Source organism: Glossina fuscipes, unplaced genomic scaffold (genome assembly GCF_014805625.2).
Source record: "Glossina fuscipes isolate IAEA_lab_2018 unplaced genomic scaffold, Yale_Gfus_2 2, whole genome shotgun sequence".
NCBI lineage: Eukaryota > Metazoa > Arthropoda > Insecta > Diptera > Glossinidae > Glossina > Glossina fuscipes.
Window position 1 is genome coordinate 7,570,470 of NW_023998416.1, and position 21,919 is coordinate 7,592,388.

Genomic DNA, 21,919 nt, shown 5'->3' on the forward strand with positions numbered 1-21,919 from the left:
CGTTACGCATCGTTATAAAAATGCTGTAAAATTGAGATACGTACACATGGCTACATTTACACATGCACAAAGTTACGGGCACATACACACTCGGGAATAGACAGACAAACATAGACTGACAAGAAGACACCCACGCGTTAAGCACGAAAAGTGAGCAAAGTTAAAGAGATTCTCAAACACTTATTTATATTTTGATAAGTTGTTCTTTAATTCAATCGAAGGAGAAGAGAAATGTTACTTATTTTGATGCGTCGCTACTGCCATAACAACAACTGGAATTTACAATTAAACGGGTGTAACTATAAAATACAAAACACAAAAGCAACGGTAACAACAACTATAGCAACGTCATGGTATCTAAATAGCAAAATAGTTTGATATCAAAAAAAGAACAAAAAACAGAAAAAAAAAAAATTAACAAATAAATAAATAAAAAGCAATAACAATAAAAACTGAATATTCAATCGATTAAAATCGTAAGAATTAGATAAATACACTGGTGTTGAGTTCATTTCTTCGTTTGTTTTTTTTTCCCCTTTTTTTTTTCTTGTGTGTTAAGCTTACATACACAACCACAATCATTCGAAATAAAGGAGATATCCGCGTAGAAAGCATTGGCTATGCTTTAATATGTAATGCAAGAAGAGTGGAAACGATTAGCTTTATGATGGGGCGTTTGTAGTGATGCGTTATATATTTCATAAAAATTTCATTTAAGAAGTACAACAAACAACGCTACTAAAGCTAAGAGAAAGGGAACACACGCTGGCAACGTAGAACGCATCATAAAATGCCGCCTATAAAATTTTTACAATATCAATAAGAATAAAAACAACAAAAACAACACCGATAATAATTACTGTTTTCAATGGCTGGTTATATGTTTCAAATATTTTACAATAACAACAAACTGCGTTAAAAGTTATTGGAACGTTAAGCGTCATGGTGTTAATAATAATAAAACTTTATGTTGGCTGACATTGACTTTGATTTTATTGAGTGGCGGCATCTGGAACGAATCACCGTTTGGTAATGGCTGTTATGCATTCGATATTGGTAAGTGTTATGTATTGCTAAAAATAATAATAACAATAATATAATAATAGCAACAACAACAGAAGCAGTACTCTGATTAATAATAATAATAATAATAGTGAAAAATAAATCTAAGCTGCTCGTTAAGAATTAAGAGAGCTAAAGGAGTAAGACACTTATATTTGCCTAAATGCAAAACTTTGATAGCCAATAAATGAAAATTTTAAATTATAACAGTGCCATAATTAATTAATTAGGACCAATTTTCTATTGATCGTTTATCGGGTAACAATTTTTCTCAAATATTAAGAAATATCTGTTAGAGATTCCAAGCCATCGTTAATATTGCCTAATGTAGGTACGGATCTATACGTTTAGGCATAGACTTCGCTTATGGTCATCAACTGGGCATGTGTATTTAAAACTTTTTATTCTAACTTTCAATTTTGCCATTCCATCCCTTTTGTTTTTTTAATATGACTAATAATGCCTCTATACGGGCAGCACGGTGTCGGGGAGAAAGGTATGGTATGCCAGCAACCTGGAAAATGGATCCTCGATCGGTAACTGTTATGGTTGTACCGGTTTAGCACCGCTTACAGCTACGACCGCGCATCAATCGTAATTTAAATGCTGTCTACTGCACTGAGAATTGAGCCCGTGTCTGCCGATTTGATAAAAGTCGCTTCTTAATTAAGGACTAGCTATGAGTGTTTGAACCATCTCAAGACATACTGACCGCGTGATGGATATTGTTAGGTCCAAACGATATGTATTGCTAAACATTGCAAGCGGAACAACAAATCTAGTATGTCAACATCCTTTTTAAAGAAAGGGTGTAAGAAAGGTAAGTATTACAGATTTGCCTGCCCCTTGAAAGTAAAAAAAGTCTTCAACTATTGTGATTCGTATGTTTTATGCATACCTTAATGGCGTCATGATCAAAAACTACTAGGACTTTATCCTTAAAATTGCTCGATCCATACGTGCATTATAGATGATATTTAATTAGAAGATAAAGGAAAGATCGTATATTACTGTTCTAATCGAATCTACATTTAGCGATGACCGCACTATTTTGTTCCCGCCGTTACTTTGTGTTTTTAATAAATATTTTGAATTTTCGAAGTTCGTTTAAGTTTTTGCTTATACATGAGTATAAAATAATTTTGAAATACGGATATGATAAATAAAAATTATATTAGTAGGAAAATGGAAAAGAAGACCCTCCAGCAATATGCAACAAGATACATCTATTTTTCTGTCCATCATTAGATTACCTGGCTAGTGAGTGTGCAACGCCATTAGAGGAGAAATTTGCACTAAGCAACGGTTCTCTCGAACGATTGTATTTATCTCTGTCCGTTTACATGATGTATTTAACATCGCAGCCAAGCCATTTTGCCGACTCCTTTCTTTTCTATCGTCATCATGTTCGAAATCGCATCGGGTTAAGGTTTTCCCCACCGAATTAAAATAGTCTTGCCCTCTACATTAACATGACACCTATATGTTACGTTTGCAAACAACTTTTATAGTTGTCTTCTTTACTATTCTTATGATAAATATCAATAGGAATTGGATCAAGTATACAGATTCCTGCAATGTTTAATGTGAATACCCGGCGCGTATGGCCTACCTTCACCGCGCCCGACAGTACATGAGTTAATTTGATAAGCGATAACCGACTCACCCGATGAGATGGATAATACTAATTGAAACTGTCCCTATTACTGCTGGGATGCCAAAATGGAAAATGCTTAAAAGCCATTTTCTCGCTCCATTCTGTAAACGTTGAGCTCCATCTATTGCTACTATTTCTGAATGGCCCCATGAAACTTGGGGCCAACTACAGCGCGGTCATCAAAAGGCCATACCCAGCACTCAAAAAAGAAGACATTCATTCCGGCAGCCTGATAGGAAGTTCATCGTCATACCAGAAGCAACTCTCCTTTGGGCACCCTGACCACCTTGGTAATTCGTAATTTGATGACTTGTCGCTCTTGGGACTTATGCCATATACGGACACATTTTAGGGTTTATAAAGTTCATTTCAACAGATCTACAAATAAACTGAGGTAAACTTGCACCATTTCTACAAATTTTATGTATTCTTGCTATTGGATATAAAGGAAAATGATTAAATTAATGAAATAATTAATCGAAAAATGCCATCCGGCAGTTGTACATCATACTCTTATATACATTTTAAAGGCGCAGAAATATGACAGAATAATTTGTTTTCGTTTCGAAAACAATAAATATATTCATGGCTATTACTTGCTCATAGTATATCATAATAAATAATTACAGTTCAATTAGTAAATTAATTACGCTCAAAATTTCTCATCTATGAAAAATGATTTAAAATCTGTGCCAAAAAAAGCAAAAAAAAAAAAGTTTTTTCAGAAATAATGATTAATTACTGATATCATAACATAGTTTAAAAACTTACCCATAATTAATTTAAATAAAATGGCATGAGAAGAGTATTATAACAGTAAAGTTGATGTTGAATTATGAAAATTAACATGTAATTAAATTCATGAATTATGTTAACCTCAAATAGAAAGAAGTAAAAGATATATGAGCTCAATTAATTCTTGAGAGAAATAAAAAGCGAGATGTAATTCGATGTAATTAAGAAGAGTCGCGACCACAACGATGAATATAAGATATTCACAGTTACATATTTTACACGTAGGCGTTTAAATGGAGCAATTGAAGGACTGAAGGAGTAATTGAAGGGCTTTCAAAGTTTTTAGAAATAATGCGTAACAGCCTCAAGCTAATTTAGCGGTACTTTTTGCCTTGAACCATCCGTAATTATATTACATTCGCTGTCAAGTAATGCCGTGTTTCATAAACAACATATGAATTTCAAAATATTTGATGTACACCTCAGCAGTCGAATGGCTGGTTATTGCAAAAAAAGCAGATTAATCCCTAACATGGATAGAAAAAGGTCGCCATTGCCCATATGGACAATTGTCTTTGAGGCCCAAATCTCTTCAACGGAATTTGACAAGCCATGATTGGCAGATCCGTACATTTATCACAAACGATGCCTTGCTTCGTTTCTGGAAGTCATACCACATGCAAACCCTTAAATGTCCTTCAAACACAGCATTTTATACTCTCTGCACTTCACAACTAATTGACGAAGGATATTGATCGTACTCCCCTTACATGTCACGCAAAGTCCTATAAATAATGAGATACTACATGACGTATTCTACCTTTTTGACTTGACTTGACAAGTAGAATGACATGAAATTGTTAAAAAATTGAACACAACGCTACTTTATGTTAAATTGGTCTAAAATAAAATATTTTACTCCCAAAATTTATATTAAAGCTTCTAACGCCCCAACAAATGTTTCTTTTTTTAATCAGAAGGCACGCTATCGATCTGTCCATATAACGCTTTGATATTATAATAGAAAAAACATAGTGAGACGTTTGTCATTATAGATGGTATTTGTTCCCATACATCCAGCAGCACTAATTGTCGGTTTGCGTCACATGAAAAGCTGCCTACGAATATAATTTCCCAAAAACAAAAACACTACGAATATCCGGCAAAGAAAGATTGTGTTTCGTTCGATCATGATGCTTTAACGAATGTAAGATGGCTGCCTCGCTTGCGTTCAGGAAATTTCGATTACAAAGATGAACCTTGGCTGATCAAACATCAAAAAAGCTGAAAATCAATCGATGATTATTAACGATAAACATCGGTCAAAATACGAGACCGCCGTTCGAAAACAAGTACCGTCAAAGAAAGGCGAACTATCAAAACGACCACAAAGGCAAAATTGTCACCCGATAAGGTTATACAGTGCGTATGAAGGCATAAGAAACAATTCTCAAAAATTATGAAATTCTAGAACTCGGTCCTACGGTTGACCCTGACCATGTCCACGGTAGATTACACACCCGGAAAAGATTGAGGCAACTAGGCTGGGAAATTTTTAAGTGTCCACTATATAGCTCGAAACTTACCGCGACCGATTACCATTTGTTTCGCTCTCTTTACTGAAATCTTTTATTGATGTTAAACTGTCTTCAAAACCTGCTGTCTTTAAAAATCGCTTGATTCTTTTTTGCCAATAAATTCCATAAGTTTTACAATGACGATTTAATGGGCTCTACCACAAAATTGGCAAAGATGACAATGGCCATTATGTAGTTGAATAAAATTCATTTTGATTAAAAGAAAAATTTAATAAAAAATGACAGAAAGTTTCTCAATATTTTCTCCCGCTTCTATTGGAGTATCAGTTAAGAAAGTCATATCAGAACTTTATGTAATCTTTCTCTTCGTTTCTTTTTGCCACTAAAAAGATAATTTTTTACTGTTTCCAATTCCGTGTACGTTTTTTTAAACGTATACATTTCGTCTTCTCTCCATTTTCTTTCCTTTGGGTTGCTTGCTAATGTTATATGACTCGTGGTACTTAAGCTGTGACTGATTGCATCTAATTATTCACTGTTTATAACACAATATTTACTGTTTGCGATGGTGGCGCAAAGGAAGCGTCATATTGTTAAACTGAAGGCCCCAGAAGAAGTAGTTGAAGAAAAAGAAGAAGCACCAGCAGCCATAGAAATAATATCCGCAATCTGTTATAAATGAGTTGTGACCCTTTTCTCTTTCAAAGCAGAAAACTACAACAACAAGAAAAAAGAAAAATTTTATTTTTACACAGAACACAGAAGAACGCCTTTTAATTTTCTTATTTTTCCCTTCACAAGTTGCAAAAAAAAAATCACTTGTATTCTTCTTTTCATAGTTGTTGCTTTTGGTTAGCTGCTTGTTACTGGCCCAAGAGAATGGATAGATGGATGACCTTAAAAACACAGTTGTATGTATTTATAGAAGTTTTCATAATTATTTCAATTTAACTGGCGTTCATCCAAACCATAATTACTTGTTTTCACTTCAGCTCGTTCGTCTTCACCCCACTCCGTTAGACACTATTCTCCTTTAAACCTTTTAGCAATTTAATACTAAACTGTTTAATATATTAAGCAATTAGCGGTAATTTTCAACAACAAAAAAATCTAACATCAAGTGTTAGTTTGATAAGTAATTTTTCGGATTTTTGGTTAAAGCGCTTGAATTATTTAAATATAGTTTAAAAAAAGTTTAATTAAGAATTGCTACGAACGACTGATTATCTTTAATTTAACAAATATAGTAAACAGGCAGAGTAATGCTTTTTCGAATTTGTTCAAAAATTATTTCAAAGTCTTTGGTCTAATGTCCAGTAAACCATGCATCAATGTAGTTTAGGTTTGTAGACCCCCTACAAATGGCCCCAAGGCGCAATGTTATGACATACCAAGTTACTATGAGGTTTCACTTGGGTTAACAAAAACTTGGTTTTTTTTTTTTATTAATATAAGAATTTCTTTTCAAGATTTTTTCTGTCTATAGTCACTTTTCACACTTCCCCCCGCCGCCTTTGAAAACCTAAGGAACGCAGGGGTTCCCGGTGCTACGGTTTTTTTTTTTTTTTGTGTATGGCATCAGAAACTAATTTCTGTATGGCATCAGAAACTAATTTCTGATGCCATAAGCTTCAGGAGCACACAAAAAACGATTTCCACGCTGAAAGCTAGGAATGGCTTTGAAGGGTATATTTGAGGTGATACATAGGCAACCCATAGACCAAAACCTTTCTTTAAAAAAAAAAATATTTTTGAAACGAAACGTCTTTTAAGACCAGAATGTTAAGTGTGTCCGAAGCTCATCAGTAAGATTAAAGACATTTTCTCAACGAGCCTTCAATGTGATAAACTCTGCCTCGTATTTTACTAAAAATAACAATCTGCTTAAGAGAGTTAGTTTGTCGTCAACAACAATTGCGATAACCCATTTCGTTAGGCAAGTAAAAAACAATATCTAATATCTTGCTAATGAAAACTGATGAGTTTTATCTGATAATGAGAGCACTGCTTACAGCACTGCTATTTGAAGTTTCGACGAGATGATTTGCTTTTAAGGTCATTTAAAGCGAAATTCAATTTCAATTTCAAATCGTATTGAAGTATTTTCCAATGTGAGAGCACTTTCACACTTAATTACGCTCATAAACCTATTAGAATGCTTGCAAAAAATCCTATCAGGGATAAGAGGCAATTACTGTTATGTACTTCTAGATGATTCAAGGTAAGTAATCTTTGCTTGAAGAGACTAACGCCACTACTAAAAGATTTAAAATTTAATGGATTTCTCCAGAATTATCTGCAGATTAATCTCAGTAAGGATTACTTTATATATATATATCCGTATTGTTCGTGTCTTACTGTGCTGCGGATATGAGATTCCGGATATTCACGTAATAAGTGTAAGATACAGTAAAAGTTCCTTATTCGCGGGGATACGTTCCATAAAAATGCCGCGAATACAGAAACCGTGAATACGGAATGATAATTTATATGGTATTATAGGGAATACATTCGTAGGTGACAAAATAAAAAAAAAATCAATTATGTAAAAAATCAATTTAATTGAAGTTTTTAAACATTTTGATCAATTATCTTAAGGTTTAGACAATGGTTTGCAAAATTTTGTGAGTTTCTCTTGCTTGGCAGTTTTAGAAACGCTCCTTCAATTCAGACTGATACGCAGCAGTCGCATTAGAAACATGCCTCTTAAAAATAAGACTTCTTTCCATAAACGGGCCTTCACTAAGACTTTTCAAATTAAATGTCACGCGTCCAGTGCTGGTTGAAGCCTATTCGTCAATGGGCGGTGAATTTAACATTTTCTTCAAGTCGGTTTCAGTCAAAACTTCATCTTGTGGTTCAAACAATTCCTGAATGTTACTTGACTCTATCTGTTCGAACCCATTTCGTCCTATTCCATTCACGATTTCCGCTATATTTGCAGACAAAGATTGAACTTTCACAGATTCTTCGTCATTTTCCGCAGTCAGAGCAGCCCACAGCTATTTCCAGCTTGACTGCAATGTGTGTATGACTTCAGTTCTTCCAATGATTCTTTTACGATATTTATGACGCATTTTGCTACGTCAAATTTCTTCCTACATTCCATAACATTCATATCAGGATTACATTCCATACTATCCAATATGATTTTGAAGGTTCGTCTAATGTAATAAAGCGTAAAGGCCTGGATTATTCCTTGGGCCATAGATTGAAGGAAAGCCGTCGTGTTCGAAGGTAAAAATGTCACTTTTATGTTTGGATGCATAGTTTCAAGTTCGCGAGGATGACCAGGTGTATTGTCCAAAACTAGACGTGCTTTAAAATCTAAGTTCAGTTTTTTTAAATAATTTTCAGCTTCAGAAGTCAAAAAATTCCGGAACCAGTCACAAAAAAACCGCGAATAAAGAAATTAGTAGCCGCGAATATGGGAATTGGGTCGCAATTTTTTAATCCGCGATTAGTGAAACCGGCAATAAAGGAAACGCGTATAAGGAGCTTTTACTGTATACTTAAGAAAGACAAGTGCTTAGCTTACTTACACTACGTAAAAAAGTAACGTATGTAAAAAGCACTGCCCGGTAAAGCCTACAACCGGTAGACCAATGCAATGTTTCGATTATATTAAAGGGCACTGTTTATAAACTAAGTAAAGCACGTCTCCCGTGTTATTACTTATAAGGCTCTTAACGATTATTTTGCAATATAAGACCGAGCGTCATCAAGTTGAAAAATCAGTCCAGCTATTATTACGTATTGCATAAAATTATCGGCGCAACTAAATTAGTTGTTATTAGTAACATTTCCCAGCATAGGCTAAGTTGAATTGAAGAAACTAATAACAAAGTCACGGCTTCCGTCTTTAACATTGTCCTTGATGGTTCTCCAGGCTACCATCTACGGCAATTTTCTGCGCTTCCAATATTACGTCGTTTTCAGATTTCATTGCCCATTACAATCCTACATAATTTTCTTTCGAACCACGCAGGAAAGATAACGTTTAGAGATTGAGGGTGTTGTTGGTGTAACTCTCAAAAACCCAGCGGGACACCATACACTGTTACGTGGAGATCAACGGTAGTAATTTTATAAATTAAAGCCGACTAGTGTTCGTAGAAAAGCGTAACAGCTTTAAGAAAACCATATGTATATGTCTTGTGTACATGACGTCCACTCACTTTTTGGTTTTAAAGCAAAGGAAAAATTAATATCGATAGGATTGGTACGAGAAATGCGAAAGGTTTGATTTCAAGGTTTAATAAACCGGATGGGTGCATATAGACTTTGTCGAAACCGATCTGCAGAGTAATAAGCAAAGTGACAGCAAAATGCGTTACATTTTATTCTTGCGTAAGTTTCTTTAGATAATGGATATTAATTACCACAGCTTACGAAAAACCTCTATATATATAAGTGATTGTAACATTTTTATGGATATATAAAATGAATTCTCATTATTCTCTCAACTACCTACATATCTTCATCACCGCAGATAATACGATGCATTTAATCATATTTGCTGTCAAATATATGCGAAAATTTCTTTTCTAACTATATATAAAAGTTTAGATTTCCTTATTAAGTACAAAAAAAATGTCATCCTTTCTACGAATTCTTAAAATTCATTGAACGCTTAAAACAACAATTTTTTTTCGATAAACTATTCTCAGTTGGAATGCGTTCGTTCATATAATAATTTTGTTTATTTAAATTTTAATATAAAATCCATATCTCATGTATATATAATTTTCGTTTTTACCAAATCATAACCGACAAACAACATATATTCATTCACCTTCAGTATTTATGTTTAATTCCCATGAAATTTTTATATCTAACGTAGAGAATTTATTCATTCGCAATATAAGTGGTGATGGAAAAAGAGTGAAGGAACAAAAAGCGAACAAACAAAAAAAAAAAAAAAAAAAAAACGCAACATATGATGATTAATTTTTTACATGTTGAAATTGTTAAATATTTTATAAAAAAAAAAATATTTTTTACAACATTTTTTTTTTTTTTTACTATAAATTAAATTTGTATTATTTTTGTTACCGTTTTTTGTTTGTTTTCATTTTCGCTTACTTCAGATGGTTTATTAGGTTTATCAATGGCTTTTAATGGATTGATATGTATAGACGATGTACAGACGTATACTTCTGATCTACACAAATGGCTAAATAGGCTTCCAAACGCCCATTGAATTCAAGATGACAATCTTGACAGTGTATCTGTATAGGCAAGTTAATCCCTTGAAAATGTTAACTTAAATGCATTCTAGGCAGAAAAAAAGTCCGAAATCGAGATTATATTAATGATCGTAGTTAGTGGCTTAGGATTGGTTTTTATAAGTTTATGTGAGAGCCACACTACAATCCAAGTGTCTGGAACTTATTACGCTTGGGTAGAACGGACCAGGCTTAAAGAACAACTGATCTTGGCTCACTAAAACACATTAATGAGAAATGAAAGTAAAATGCATTTCATATCGAATCGTGTCTTTAAAAAGGCAAACCAAGCAAAACAACAAAATAGTGATCCATTACAGTTTCGTTCTATGCTTTACATAATTTTTCTTTCCAAGGTTTTACTTTTTCACTATTATTATCTTACGGCTTATTTTGACAAAAAACCTAAAAACATTTTTCACTGTTGGTTGCTTCCGAGCGTTGCCTTGTCGGACACCAGCATAGCAAAACCTTTTCATACGTACATAAATATTATATATTTCATGCATATGAAATTCGTACGTTATGCTTCACTGCTTAATATTAATGTATTAATTACTGTACGTGAGAGCATGGTCGACAAAAAGCGGCAAACATAACACAAAAAAGAGATACTAAAAGCAACTGATTTATATGAGAGAAAAAAGGCTTTAGTTTTTCATATAATATATTAAAAATTATTTTCGAAAATTTCTCCTGTCAAATACAATGGCATGTTTTATTGGTGTTATACTCAGTGTGATTGACATGAGTGCACACATCAGAAAAATATTAAATTTATTTTTTATTATTTTTTTTTTTTAATATTAATGAATTAAATATGTTTTTAGTTTCAGTTACTATTTTAAAAAGTTACTTTTTATTAATTTCAGCAAAATGTGAAAACACGTTTGCTTCTCTTACGAAGAACTACAGATAATCAGCCTTAATCAGACGGATTATCTGGAACCAATGAATGAATTAGGACATGCCTCACCATGATAGATAATTTCTCGCAGAATACTCTTGGTACAAGAACAAGAAGTAAAACTTCTCACTTTATCTTAAAAGCAACAAAAAAAAAACATAAAAAATTACATTTCATGAAATTAGTCATAAGGAGACGGGGAACTTCTGAACAAAAACGTGCTCCACGGTTCCAGGGAGATTACAATATACTTGAAGGAGCAGGATGAAAAGAAGTAACCCTAAAATACAAGCCTGTCCCTCGTTGTCTATACACTATTTCTTGTATTTATCGATAAAAAATCCGTCCATCTGTCTGTGTCGTTTTGTTTTTTTAAGCTTAATGTATAATAACTAGAATATAATAATAATAAGGTTGATTCTTAGTCTTAGTTAATGGAAAATGCAAAGAAAGGAAATGGTTGAGAGTGCAAAGTCAACTTTGATCCGTTAAGGCATGAAGATATCGTTTGCGGTTTGCTCTTTCTTTTCTGATTCGAGCTATCATCGGAGCTAGCTATAGTTTGGGTTCGCTTTCAGTAGCATAGATTTAGTTTAAGTGCGTTAAATCCCAGAGATTTAGTCCTGGTTTCATATGGAGCAGCAGAAATATATTTAAGTTTGCTGAGTCGTAGTAAAATATCGTAATGACATAAATTCTGATTCGTGTAGTTTACGTTTATGTGCAAATGATAAAAATCAATATATTAATGGAATAAGCAGTAGAGTGTATCAGTAAACCCTAAATAAAATATAGTGAACTCGCATTTAGATATTTAGATATAAGGAAGATATAGATATAGGTATAGCTATAGATATAGACCCAGATATAGACTTAAATATAGAATGAGATTTATAGGGTAAGCAAGTGACAACGATCTGATAGGGCAGCTATATAAGTCCAAACTTAAACTTGCCGACACTTTTATGATAAACAAAAAGCTTTGAAATCAAAGTCTGGAACTCAATATTTTTGATTAAAGTATATTTTAGGGCGAGCGCTATCCTGGATGTCATTGTGACGCCCTCATATCTTACGTGATATTCTACACTTGTCATCTATTTATTCGTGGCGATAAATATCAAAGATACTGTTTAGATCAATATGCCCATCTCTCTAGGGAAACATAACAATATTCTTACGCTTGCAAAGTATACCAACCTTGCGGATATTGTAATATATTTTTGATGAAATAATTTTTTCTTTCCCATTAAATTTGCAGTTTTATTTATTTATAATATATTCAAACAAAAGAGAGATAAATATCTTTTAATTTTAGTATATCCATGAAATTTGTATGTACATATAAATGTCATCATAAATTAATGAAAGTGAAATTCATCATTTCAAAATACTAGGAGAAGTGAGAAAATATAAAATGGAGAAAAATTAAAGAATAACTAGAGCATAGTAAATACATATATATATATATATATAAGCTGTCAAAATATTTTATACAAATATCAAGCAAAACTTGCCTAACGGAAAGAGATTAAATGTAAAAATATGACCAACATTCAAATTGTTCGTTTATAACTACTATTAAATGTGTTACTCTTCCTATTCAGTCATAAATTTAAATAGACTTAAAAAGTAGACTCATTCGTCTCTAATTAAACAGCTCTAGATATTTTTCAATTATTATTATTCTTTCTTTTTTTTTTTTGTTCTTTCACTTTCCATAATATTTATGCTTATAAGTGTTGATTTCCTTAATAATTCAACTTAGTAACGTTTGCGATTTTGTAACATACACGACCACACACATTAAAACCAGTATTTTTTATTTTTATTTTTTTTCATAACTAAGATCTTCAACATACACATTACGATGACATATATACAGAGAAGCGCTATTGATATCTTTGCGTAGGTCTGTCTAGTTGACTGTTTGCCGCTAGAGACACCTCTGCATAATAATATGCTTTGCTCATGTCGATTATTAATGATGCCGTACATTTATGTTTTGACTGTTTATGGAAAAGCGGAAATTTAAGAATACAATTATTGGAGATAGACTGAAACGAATGATTTATCGATTAACCTTATAAAATATACAAACACATATGTATAAAAACATTTTAATAATTGATTGCAAAAGTAACAAAAAAAGACACAAAATGTTGCAAAATTCCAACTTCTCTTATTATTAAATTACTAAGCTGAAAAACCACTAAAAGAAGGAAGATCTACTCGCCTCTATGGCGCAAAACAGTAAAACAGTCACGAAATAGTTTTGTATCGTGCGATTATGGGTACGAAAGCAATGCCTGCAATTTGGCGAAGAGAAAGGCAAAACAATATCGTCATAAGCTGGACGTGATCGTATGAAGACAGAAATTAAACTTTTTATCCGCAGAGAAGAGTTCTTAAGGGGCGGAAGAATGGCAGAAGGGAAGCCTTGGGATTGAGATCTTAGAGTTGACACAGGCCATAAACACGATCTATATGAACCGATGCGGGAAACGAAAATATAATTGTTGGGTATTACGAAAAACTTCACTTCATATCTCCACCCATAGAAAACCGGACTTTCATTCGCAAACCTTTTCGTCTACTTTAGACGTTATTAAGCATGAGTACAAAGTGCTTACGACGATTCAAACATTAGCTTACTTTATAAAATTATGGTCGCAAAATTATTTAATGATTTTCCATGAACTTAAACTATGCATGAATACACTGCGTACTTAACAGACAATTATGCCAGCATACAACAGCATGCAGTGCTTAAAACTACACTCTCTGCTGTGCTTTTTACACTTTATCCTTCTTATGAGGGCTTTAATAACAGCAATTTTGGTTCCTATTACACGAAAATGACCTTAGGTGCTGTTCGGATTAGGGATACATATATGTATATATATATCTGTATATATTTTGTTATAAAGGAAAATGATGTACAATATTAACCATGGACGCGTATACGCAATAGCATTACAGTCCAGGATTTTTTCACGTTTATATAGCATCAATTGGAAAAGATGTTGCGTAAGCGTATTTAGAGGAAAGTTATTTCTCTAAATTGATGACGTCAAGCTGTGGTAAAAAATGGATGTGTCACACATATGTTGTGGTTGGTATCGAACTACTTAATATTAAAATTCGTCTTCGGTTCTGTTCATTATAAGCCAAATCCTGGCAAGCCCAAAAATATTGGGTATACATTTTTGAGTGATGGAATAATCATTGATCCATGTTTCTTCGAAAATGCGTTAACGTCAACTTAAAGAAATTGATCTTAATCACGTTCGCTTTCGAAGGGAGGGCACTATAACGCCTGTAACAGTTGCGAACACCGAAACAGTGGAAGTCTTTAGTTCGATTAGTTTCATGCACATCTTGCGATTCAACTACATTAGATAATTTTCTTTGGAGTCTTTGAAAAGCCAAACCTATAACACATTTGCAAAAGAAAAAAAAAAAGATTAAATAAAGTGATTTTAATGGTCGTATGGTGGCCTACGAAAGCAATCGTAAAGTTTATTCGAGTGATATCATTCTGCCCCAAGCAAGAAGAAATAAAATTTTTTTTTTTTTTTGTACGATTTTATCCATTTAATATTAAATTTATGAGTGGAATAGCTTCACGTATTGCGAGCATAAGGTCTTATCTTTCTAATCTGAATGCAGGATCAAGTTTAGTGTAGCTTTTGCATACACATACAGGTCTATCCCGCCTTTTGGCTCGTTCAATTGTTTATACCATTGTGGTATTTATTGACCCTTTACACTCCAGAAAAGATATTTCAATGTTTTATCGATCGAAAAGAATCCATGAGTTAACCAGAGATACTTTTAAAAATTGAAAAATTGAAATCGATTGTAAAGTTTTCGGCTTCTTACAGAGTAAAGATAGTCTGCTATCATACGATCAGACTTTTCTACACCCCCCATAAATTTATTATAGGTATTTCTTCTTCGGCACCAATGTGAGAACAAATCCTCTGAACGGTATTATTGTTGCGCCACCTTACAACTGTAATATTTTCAGAGGATATGACAGCAGAAACTGATTCCAGTCCAAGTTTTTGTAAATGCTTCTCTGCACGAACTTTCACGACCCCTCATATAAGCTATTTCTTCTAATAGTACCCACGAGAAATATACTCTTTGCCTTTAGATACTTTATTAACGGTATTGATGTGAGTAAATTATCAATTAACTAAACTAAGCTCCGTTTGACTATCTCCTTCTGGAAGCAAAATAAAAAATCCCTTGAAAGGTGGCAAGACTTTAACGTTAGTCAACTAACTCAAGTTTATGCAATTAAAAACCGAAAAGCTCCTAACACACCTTGTAGCAAAGTTGCAAACGTTACTAAGTGTAAACAGAAGAACCGTAGAGGAACTATAGGCATATTTTTAATATTGGATAGATGAAAAGATCAGTTGACCAATTTTAACCTTATTCTAAATTTTTTTTCGAAATTCTCATTCAACCCAAAGGTTATATCTATTGAAAATAAATTGACTTTCACCATAAAATCTGCCAAAGATACGAATGAAATCATTTAACGTAAGCCCCGAAACATCCTTTTTGCGAAGGGAATGTTAAAATTTTAACAAAAACAAATAACACATATATTTTCCCTATGTAAATGCTTTGTACATATGTAGGCATAAATATAAATGTTATAAAGGAAGTAATTGTTTGAAGTTTACCAGAGAATATGAACCAATACAGATTTTAAATGTTTAAATTTACGTAAACATCGAGTTGCTTTTCTGTTTTATTTTATTTACGTTTTTTTTTTTTTTCATTTTTAATTTTTTGGCTTTTTCGGCATACATATGTAAACCAAAGTATTTATACGCAAATTAATTTCGTTTTCGCATAGTGAGAGGGCTGCGTGTGTAAATAAAACCACAAACTATATGAACGTATGGCTGTAATCGCCAAAAATACAATCATCCATAAAAGCAAAAGAGGGCGCAAACAAAAAAAAAAAAAAAAAAAAAAAAAAAAACTTTAAACTTTTTCAATAGGATTTATTTATATTCAGTAACTTCGCTGCAGCGGATCATGTACACATAAATTATATGCAATTGTGTGTGCAGAGCCAACAAATAAAGGAACGAACGACCGAACAACCGACCGACCGACCAACCATATTACACTAAAATATTGATAGCGTTGGTGTGCGTGGGCTTTTCCTTTTTTTTTTTTTGCAAATTTTTTTTTTTTTTTTAAGAGGAAAATCAATGATGCATAATAACTCATAAACAAAATGTACAACTACAACAAGAGAAACAACTAATAGTTAAACTTTATTAGTTTGTGATGATTGCAATCAGTGTGGCAAGCGCCACAAATATTAAATAGAAATTTTTCGCATAATACCCAATTATACGCTCGCCTAGATTTTACTAGCGCTTGAAACTTACAAAGATCTCTCACCCTCTCCCTCTCTCTCTTTCTCACCCTCTACGACGGGTTACCAGCAAATTGCATTAAGCATTTCCCCGTAGTAGCTGTTGCTGCTCTTTGAGCAGATATAGGTTACGTTAAAGTTTGAATAAAGTGCAAATGATTTTCTAGCAAACAAAAAATGACTTAAAATATGGAAAGAAAAAACTTTTTTAATTTGATTGATTGACTGACTTTTGATGCAAATTAGAAAATTTATTAATAGTCTTCTTATACTTTTTTCTTTTTCGTTTATTCCCTGGCAGGAAAGAGTAGAAATATAGCGTGCATTAGCGTTCTAAGAAAACTCTTAAATGAAAATTTTTTCAATAATTTTTATTCTGTTAGAAAAACTTAATAAAAGTACAGTGGCAAAGCGAATTGCTTCAGCTCAAATTTCGCTTCCTGCAAAGCAACACGAGATAAAAAGGAAGGTAGTTATCTCAACTGTCTCACCCAAAGCCCATTAGAATTTCGGTAGTTAGTAGCATTAAAAAGTTTGCCTCATAAGCTCTTTAGTTTTAAGTCGAAGGCCATAGAACATGAGTTTAAAATTTCTACAGGTGAACCAGTATTGCTCTATATATATTTGCATCGTCAGTCCCAATAAAGTCATCTGGCTTTATATCCCCGATCAGAATGAACGATAAGAAGCAGTCTTTCAAAAAGGGGCATGGCTTTTACCAACATTCGCATCGTTTTCTCTTCTAGAACTTATTGATATTCACATCCCTATTAGGATCTAGCGGGTTTTGAGCTCTTGCAGGCACCACAATACTGAATCAGTTACGAGTTCTTCAATCCGTTATCCGTTGCGTGTAATGTGTAAAATGTTTAACATTCATTACCATTTACTTGATCTGTCCGTTTTGTCCGTTAATAACTTGAAAAGCGTTGTATTACGTAACTAACTGCTAAACATCTTTGGGTCTTACACAAACATAGGTAAATTTAATCCAAATATTCTTTTGATGTTTTCGCATTTGTTGCTATTAATAATGAATACTCAGCTCATATGCATTGTATCAATATATATCCCAATATCTTAATTTAGAGCTTAGAGAAATTTTGTTGCACATTATATGTTGATCTCGTATTTATTTTTAGTTTTTTTTTTTTTTTCTTTATACTTCATTGTAAGTTATTTTGTAGCTTAAATTCGACTAATGACTTGGGGTGTAGCGGAATTTAATTAATTAAATAAAATAATTAAATGAATAGGTATTCTCGGCCATTTCACGTCATAAGTCTTTGTGAGAGATACATTACATCGTCATAATTCATTGGCAAGGTAACTAGTTCTTTAGTGTTTACGCAATAAAAAGACTTCAGCGGTATACTAGTCGACAGCAAGTTGAGCATTGTGCAAGTGTCTGTACGCGAAAGCACTAACGGGTCTTGAGAGTCAAAGGCACTCTACTCTAGCCTCTTATGCAGTTTTCATCTTGAGAAAATTGACCCATTCTCAATCGAATAAGCTTTAGGGTATTTGCGTCAGATAGCTTACGTCGCTCTTATAAGTGACTGTAATTTCTGGACACTAATTGTTTTTTTTTCTTTTTGGACTTACCATCGGAACATTAAATACATTTTTGATCTGCGTGAAACTTTAAATCGACTTAAACATGTTCGTCCATCCCCGTGTATAAACACCTTCCGATCGCAATGGTGTCGGCTACAAAGGATGCGTTACGCCTACAACAGGAAGCGAGAAAACCTCTCTATTCAAATGATATGAGTTTTATGCTCTATGCTCATAAACTAGAATAGATACCACGACGAAAATTTCTACGCACCCTCTATGAGGCATCGTACATTACAGCTCATGAATGAAACAAACCGGCCGCGTCTATTCAATGCTAGAGCGTACTGAAATTTCATTTTTTAGATTTTTTGAAATTTGTTTAAGATAACAGTGGTGAGCAAAAGGAGTCGGCCATAGAAGAATATAATTTTTTTACAGCTCTATTTCTAAAATTGTGCTCAAAGAGACATTGGTTACATGTTGAAAAACCAATTTTCCCAATTGCGTGTCAATCGTGTAAACTTGAGACTCTTCCTGAATTGAAAGCAACGGACAGAAACTCATGTAAACGGAAGAATATACAGAACATTGCTATTTACTAGAAGTAGGTCCCTTGCCTCAGAAGCGAAGAAGACTTTAAAGTCAATTTAATCCATTGCAATGGATCTTAATTGCTCTGAGAGCGTAGTCCATGAAGTCTTTTACGAAAGTCGCAACTTTATCTCCTACGTTGTACGGTGAGAACGGTTTATTAGCGCAGCTTTATCTCCTATGTTATACGGTGAGAACAGTTTATGTGGATACAATTGTCCAAGAGGGAAATATCTTTTGTAAGAGTTGAATGACACTGAAGCCGCTAATACGCTTTCGCGCTTTTTTGACGCGAAAATTTTCACAAAACACCTACAACACAAATCGGAAGAATGACTGGTGGTTTTGCTGACATCCTGTAGGATATCTCTTTATTATCATACGCAGCTTTCTGCAAGTGTCGTTGCCTTTATTTCAGCTAAATCCCTTCGCCAACGTCTTTGAGTAAATGTTGTATGGCTAATAGAGAGACATTATATGTCTCTCCCTCGCTCCTCTGCTCCTAAGGAAGTTGCAGTAAAACTCCATACCCAGCAAGTGCTGTTTCCCGAAATTCGGGTTAATCGCATTCACCAAGATCCTCCCGAAACGGCTGTTTCCGCTCTCAGGACGAAGCAGAAAATTGCTCTAGGCCCTTATAACACTTTTGACATAAGAGAGTAGAGAAAGAAAAACTACTAACGAGGCTTGCTTGGCTGCCTGCGGTTCATCCGTGTTATCCCCCTAGCAGTACAATTGTTTGTCTTATCGCGTCTTTTCCTTTGCATGACAAAGAAATTATTTTTTCTAAATAATTTGAAACGCGCTGAACTAGCGGGAAATATATTATAAACTCTTAGACTTTGATAGAAAGACAGACTAATGAAATTTTTGCAAAACAATTTTTATTTTCAACACTTGTTGTTAGCTTAATACATACCCACGTAACAGAAATTTAATGAAAACAAAATTTTTCATTGTTTGCAAAGTTCACTAAGAGAACATTTTTTTTTCTTTGCTCAATCCAACAGCTAAAGCTTTCTTAAATGTATTAAGCTACCAAGCTACTGTTTAATAAACGTTTTCTTTCTTTCGAACATGCTGTCAAATCTACAAGTCCCATCTAATGTCTACCAGGCATACACAGCCAGCCAACCAGTTTGAAATTCATTAATAATATCGCAATATACATGTATATATATATATATATATCTGCTTCTTCTCTTACTCTTAACAATTTATAAAACCAATTGGCATCTTATCTCTTTTGCAGACTCTCAATGTTTATATGTAAATAAAAACTTGTTTATTTGCCCAAGTCACAGACTATATAATAAATGCCATAAGATATGAATTTTTGATAAGGCCAATGGAAAGAGAAAGAAACGAAATATAAACCAAGACATAATAAATCAAAACAACACTTAAAGCCATTTTGAGTAAAATCTCTTATCAATTGAACAGAAAACATACAGACAAAAAGTTTCATAGCTACCGTTTTCCCGATGCTTGGTAATGGTAGAGTGAAAAAGTGTTGAAAAAATTATATTGCAATTAAGCAAAAATTTTAACTTTTAATAAACGCCTAAAATGAGATACGAGCTGGTTTTCTTTTGTTTTTTTTTTATTATTTTTTTTTTTTTGATTACCTGAGAAAACTATAAATTAAATTTTCAATTTAGAGGCGTTTAATGAAAACGAAGGAAAAAAACTATATATAGTGGTAAATAGTTAAACTCGTAAAGGCGGATAAGAAAAAAGTACAATTCGCTTTGGAATGAATATTGGATGACTGCCAACAAGGGTAGCTATGTAAAAAATATTTGATTTTTTTTATTTATTTTTTTAATAATTTCTATGAATAAGTGATTGGATTGGTAATCATTGTTCTTTAGTATGTTTTTATAAAGGCATTAACAAACATTGAAGATTATTTGCTGAGAGAAAAACGATTCAAAAAGAAGTGCTTTCTGTCTGTGGGTATTAACTCATTTAAATTTCTTCTGTTTCTTTGAAATCCTATTTACAACTTTTCCTTTTCTCTAATTTTCATCCTTTTCTTGCTTTAAAAAAGTTTCTGCTTTCGAGTAAACTAAAAGATAAATACCGCGAATAAGGCGAATAAGGCGCAGTGTTAATACTTTCTTTAGAAGAAATTTAACAATTTCGTGATAAAAGTCGCATTATTCCTGAATAACTTACAAATCTGCATAAATCCGTCCATCAGTCATCTGCTTTTTACTGATCGAGAACCTCGATCGAAACTGATATGTGAAACTTATGCTTACTTTAATCTCTCAGAGGAGGCCGCAACTGTTCTTTTTTATATACTCTACACCACTTGTGGTTGTATTAAGTTGGTGAGGATGCATGCAACATCCAGAAAAATTGAGGTGAATCCATCTTTCATTATACTCATCGATTCAGGGCCATTTCCTACATCGATTTAAGATTGTCTGTCTGGATGTCCGCCTTGTAATCAACTTACAAGTTCCAATTTTAAGTATATTTTGACGAGGTGTTCTGCCCCAACGGCGAAAGCCTTTAAGAATGGTTCAGATTGGACCAATTTTTCGACTATTTCCCATACAATCTCCTATTTTCAAAAGACGTCTTATTGTCGAACTGAATGAAGTGATGTACGGTATTATAATAGTAGACAGTGGTCCACTATAATGGTTTTGCTTGTTTTTTATTTAGATTGTCATTTGAATTAGAAAATTCACTCGAGGAATACCAGTCTGAATTTTGATTCGAATATTTGATAGAGCATGTATAACACGTGACAAAAAGTTCTCGTTCCTATTCTCCATTGATTAAATAAAAGTTCATAGCATGATATGTGTTTCCTTCCCTTTTCAAAGGTACAGCGAAAAAAGAATTAACAATTATTTGCTTTTCGACGGACAAGCGAGATAAGTCTGCACCGACCTACCGGCAGTGTGCGACTAATAGAAAACTTCCATAATACTTCAGTTGATACTGCAATGACAATTTAAACATTTTAATCGCAATCTGCTATATTTTGACATGTAGAGTTGCAACAATCAATGCCTGGAAATAATAATAAAATTATTTTATCATCATTTTTACCTGAGTAACATGACATAATAGAGTGATTCGAGCGAGGAGTTTATACAAGAAACCATCTGTACAGAGGAAATTTACGATTATCCTAAGATGTTTGTTTTTCCTTTTTTTTTCATTTCTTTTAATTAATTTCTAATGGAAAAAAACTGTTGCCGTAAT

The 21,919-nt window shown here is 33.2% G+C and overlaps 1 protein-coding gene across 1 annotated transcript in view; it reads left to right on the forward strand.

Moving 5' to 3' along the window:
* Window positions 1-809: 809 nt before the first annotated feature.
* Window positions 810-21,919, forward strand: part of LOC119632874 (discoidin domain-containing receptor 2) — a gene marked incomplete at its 5' end in the record, with an annotated part of 216,597 nt that continues 195,487 nt past the window's right edge. Inside the window, one exon of the mRNA XM_038026018.1 lies at window positions 810-1,056. Within this exon, the coding sequence (XP_037881946.1) occupies window positions 810-1,056 (247 nt within the window). The remainder of the gene's footprint in view (window positions 1,057-21,919) is intronic.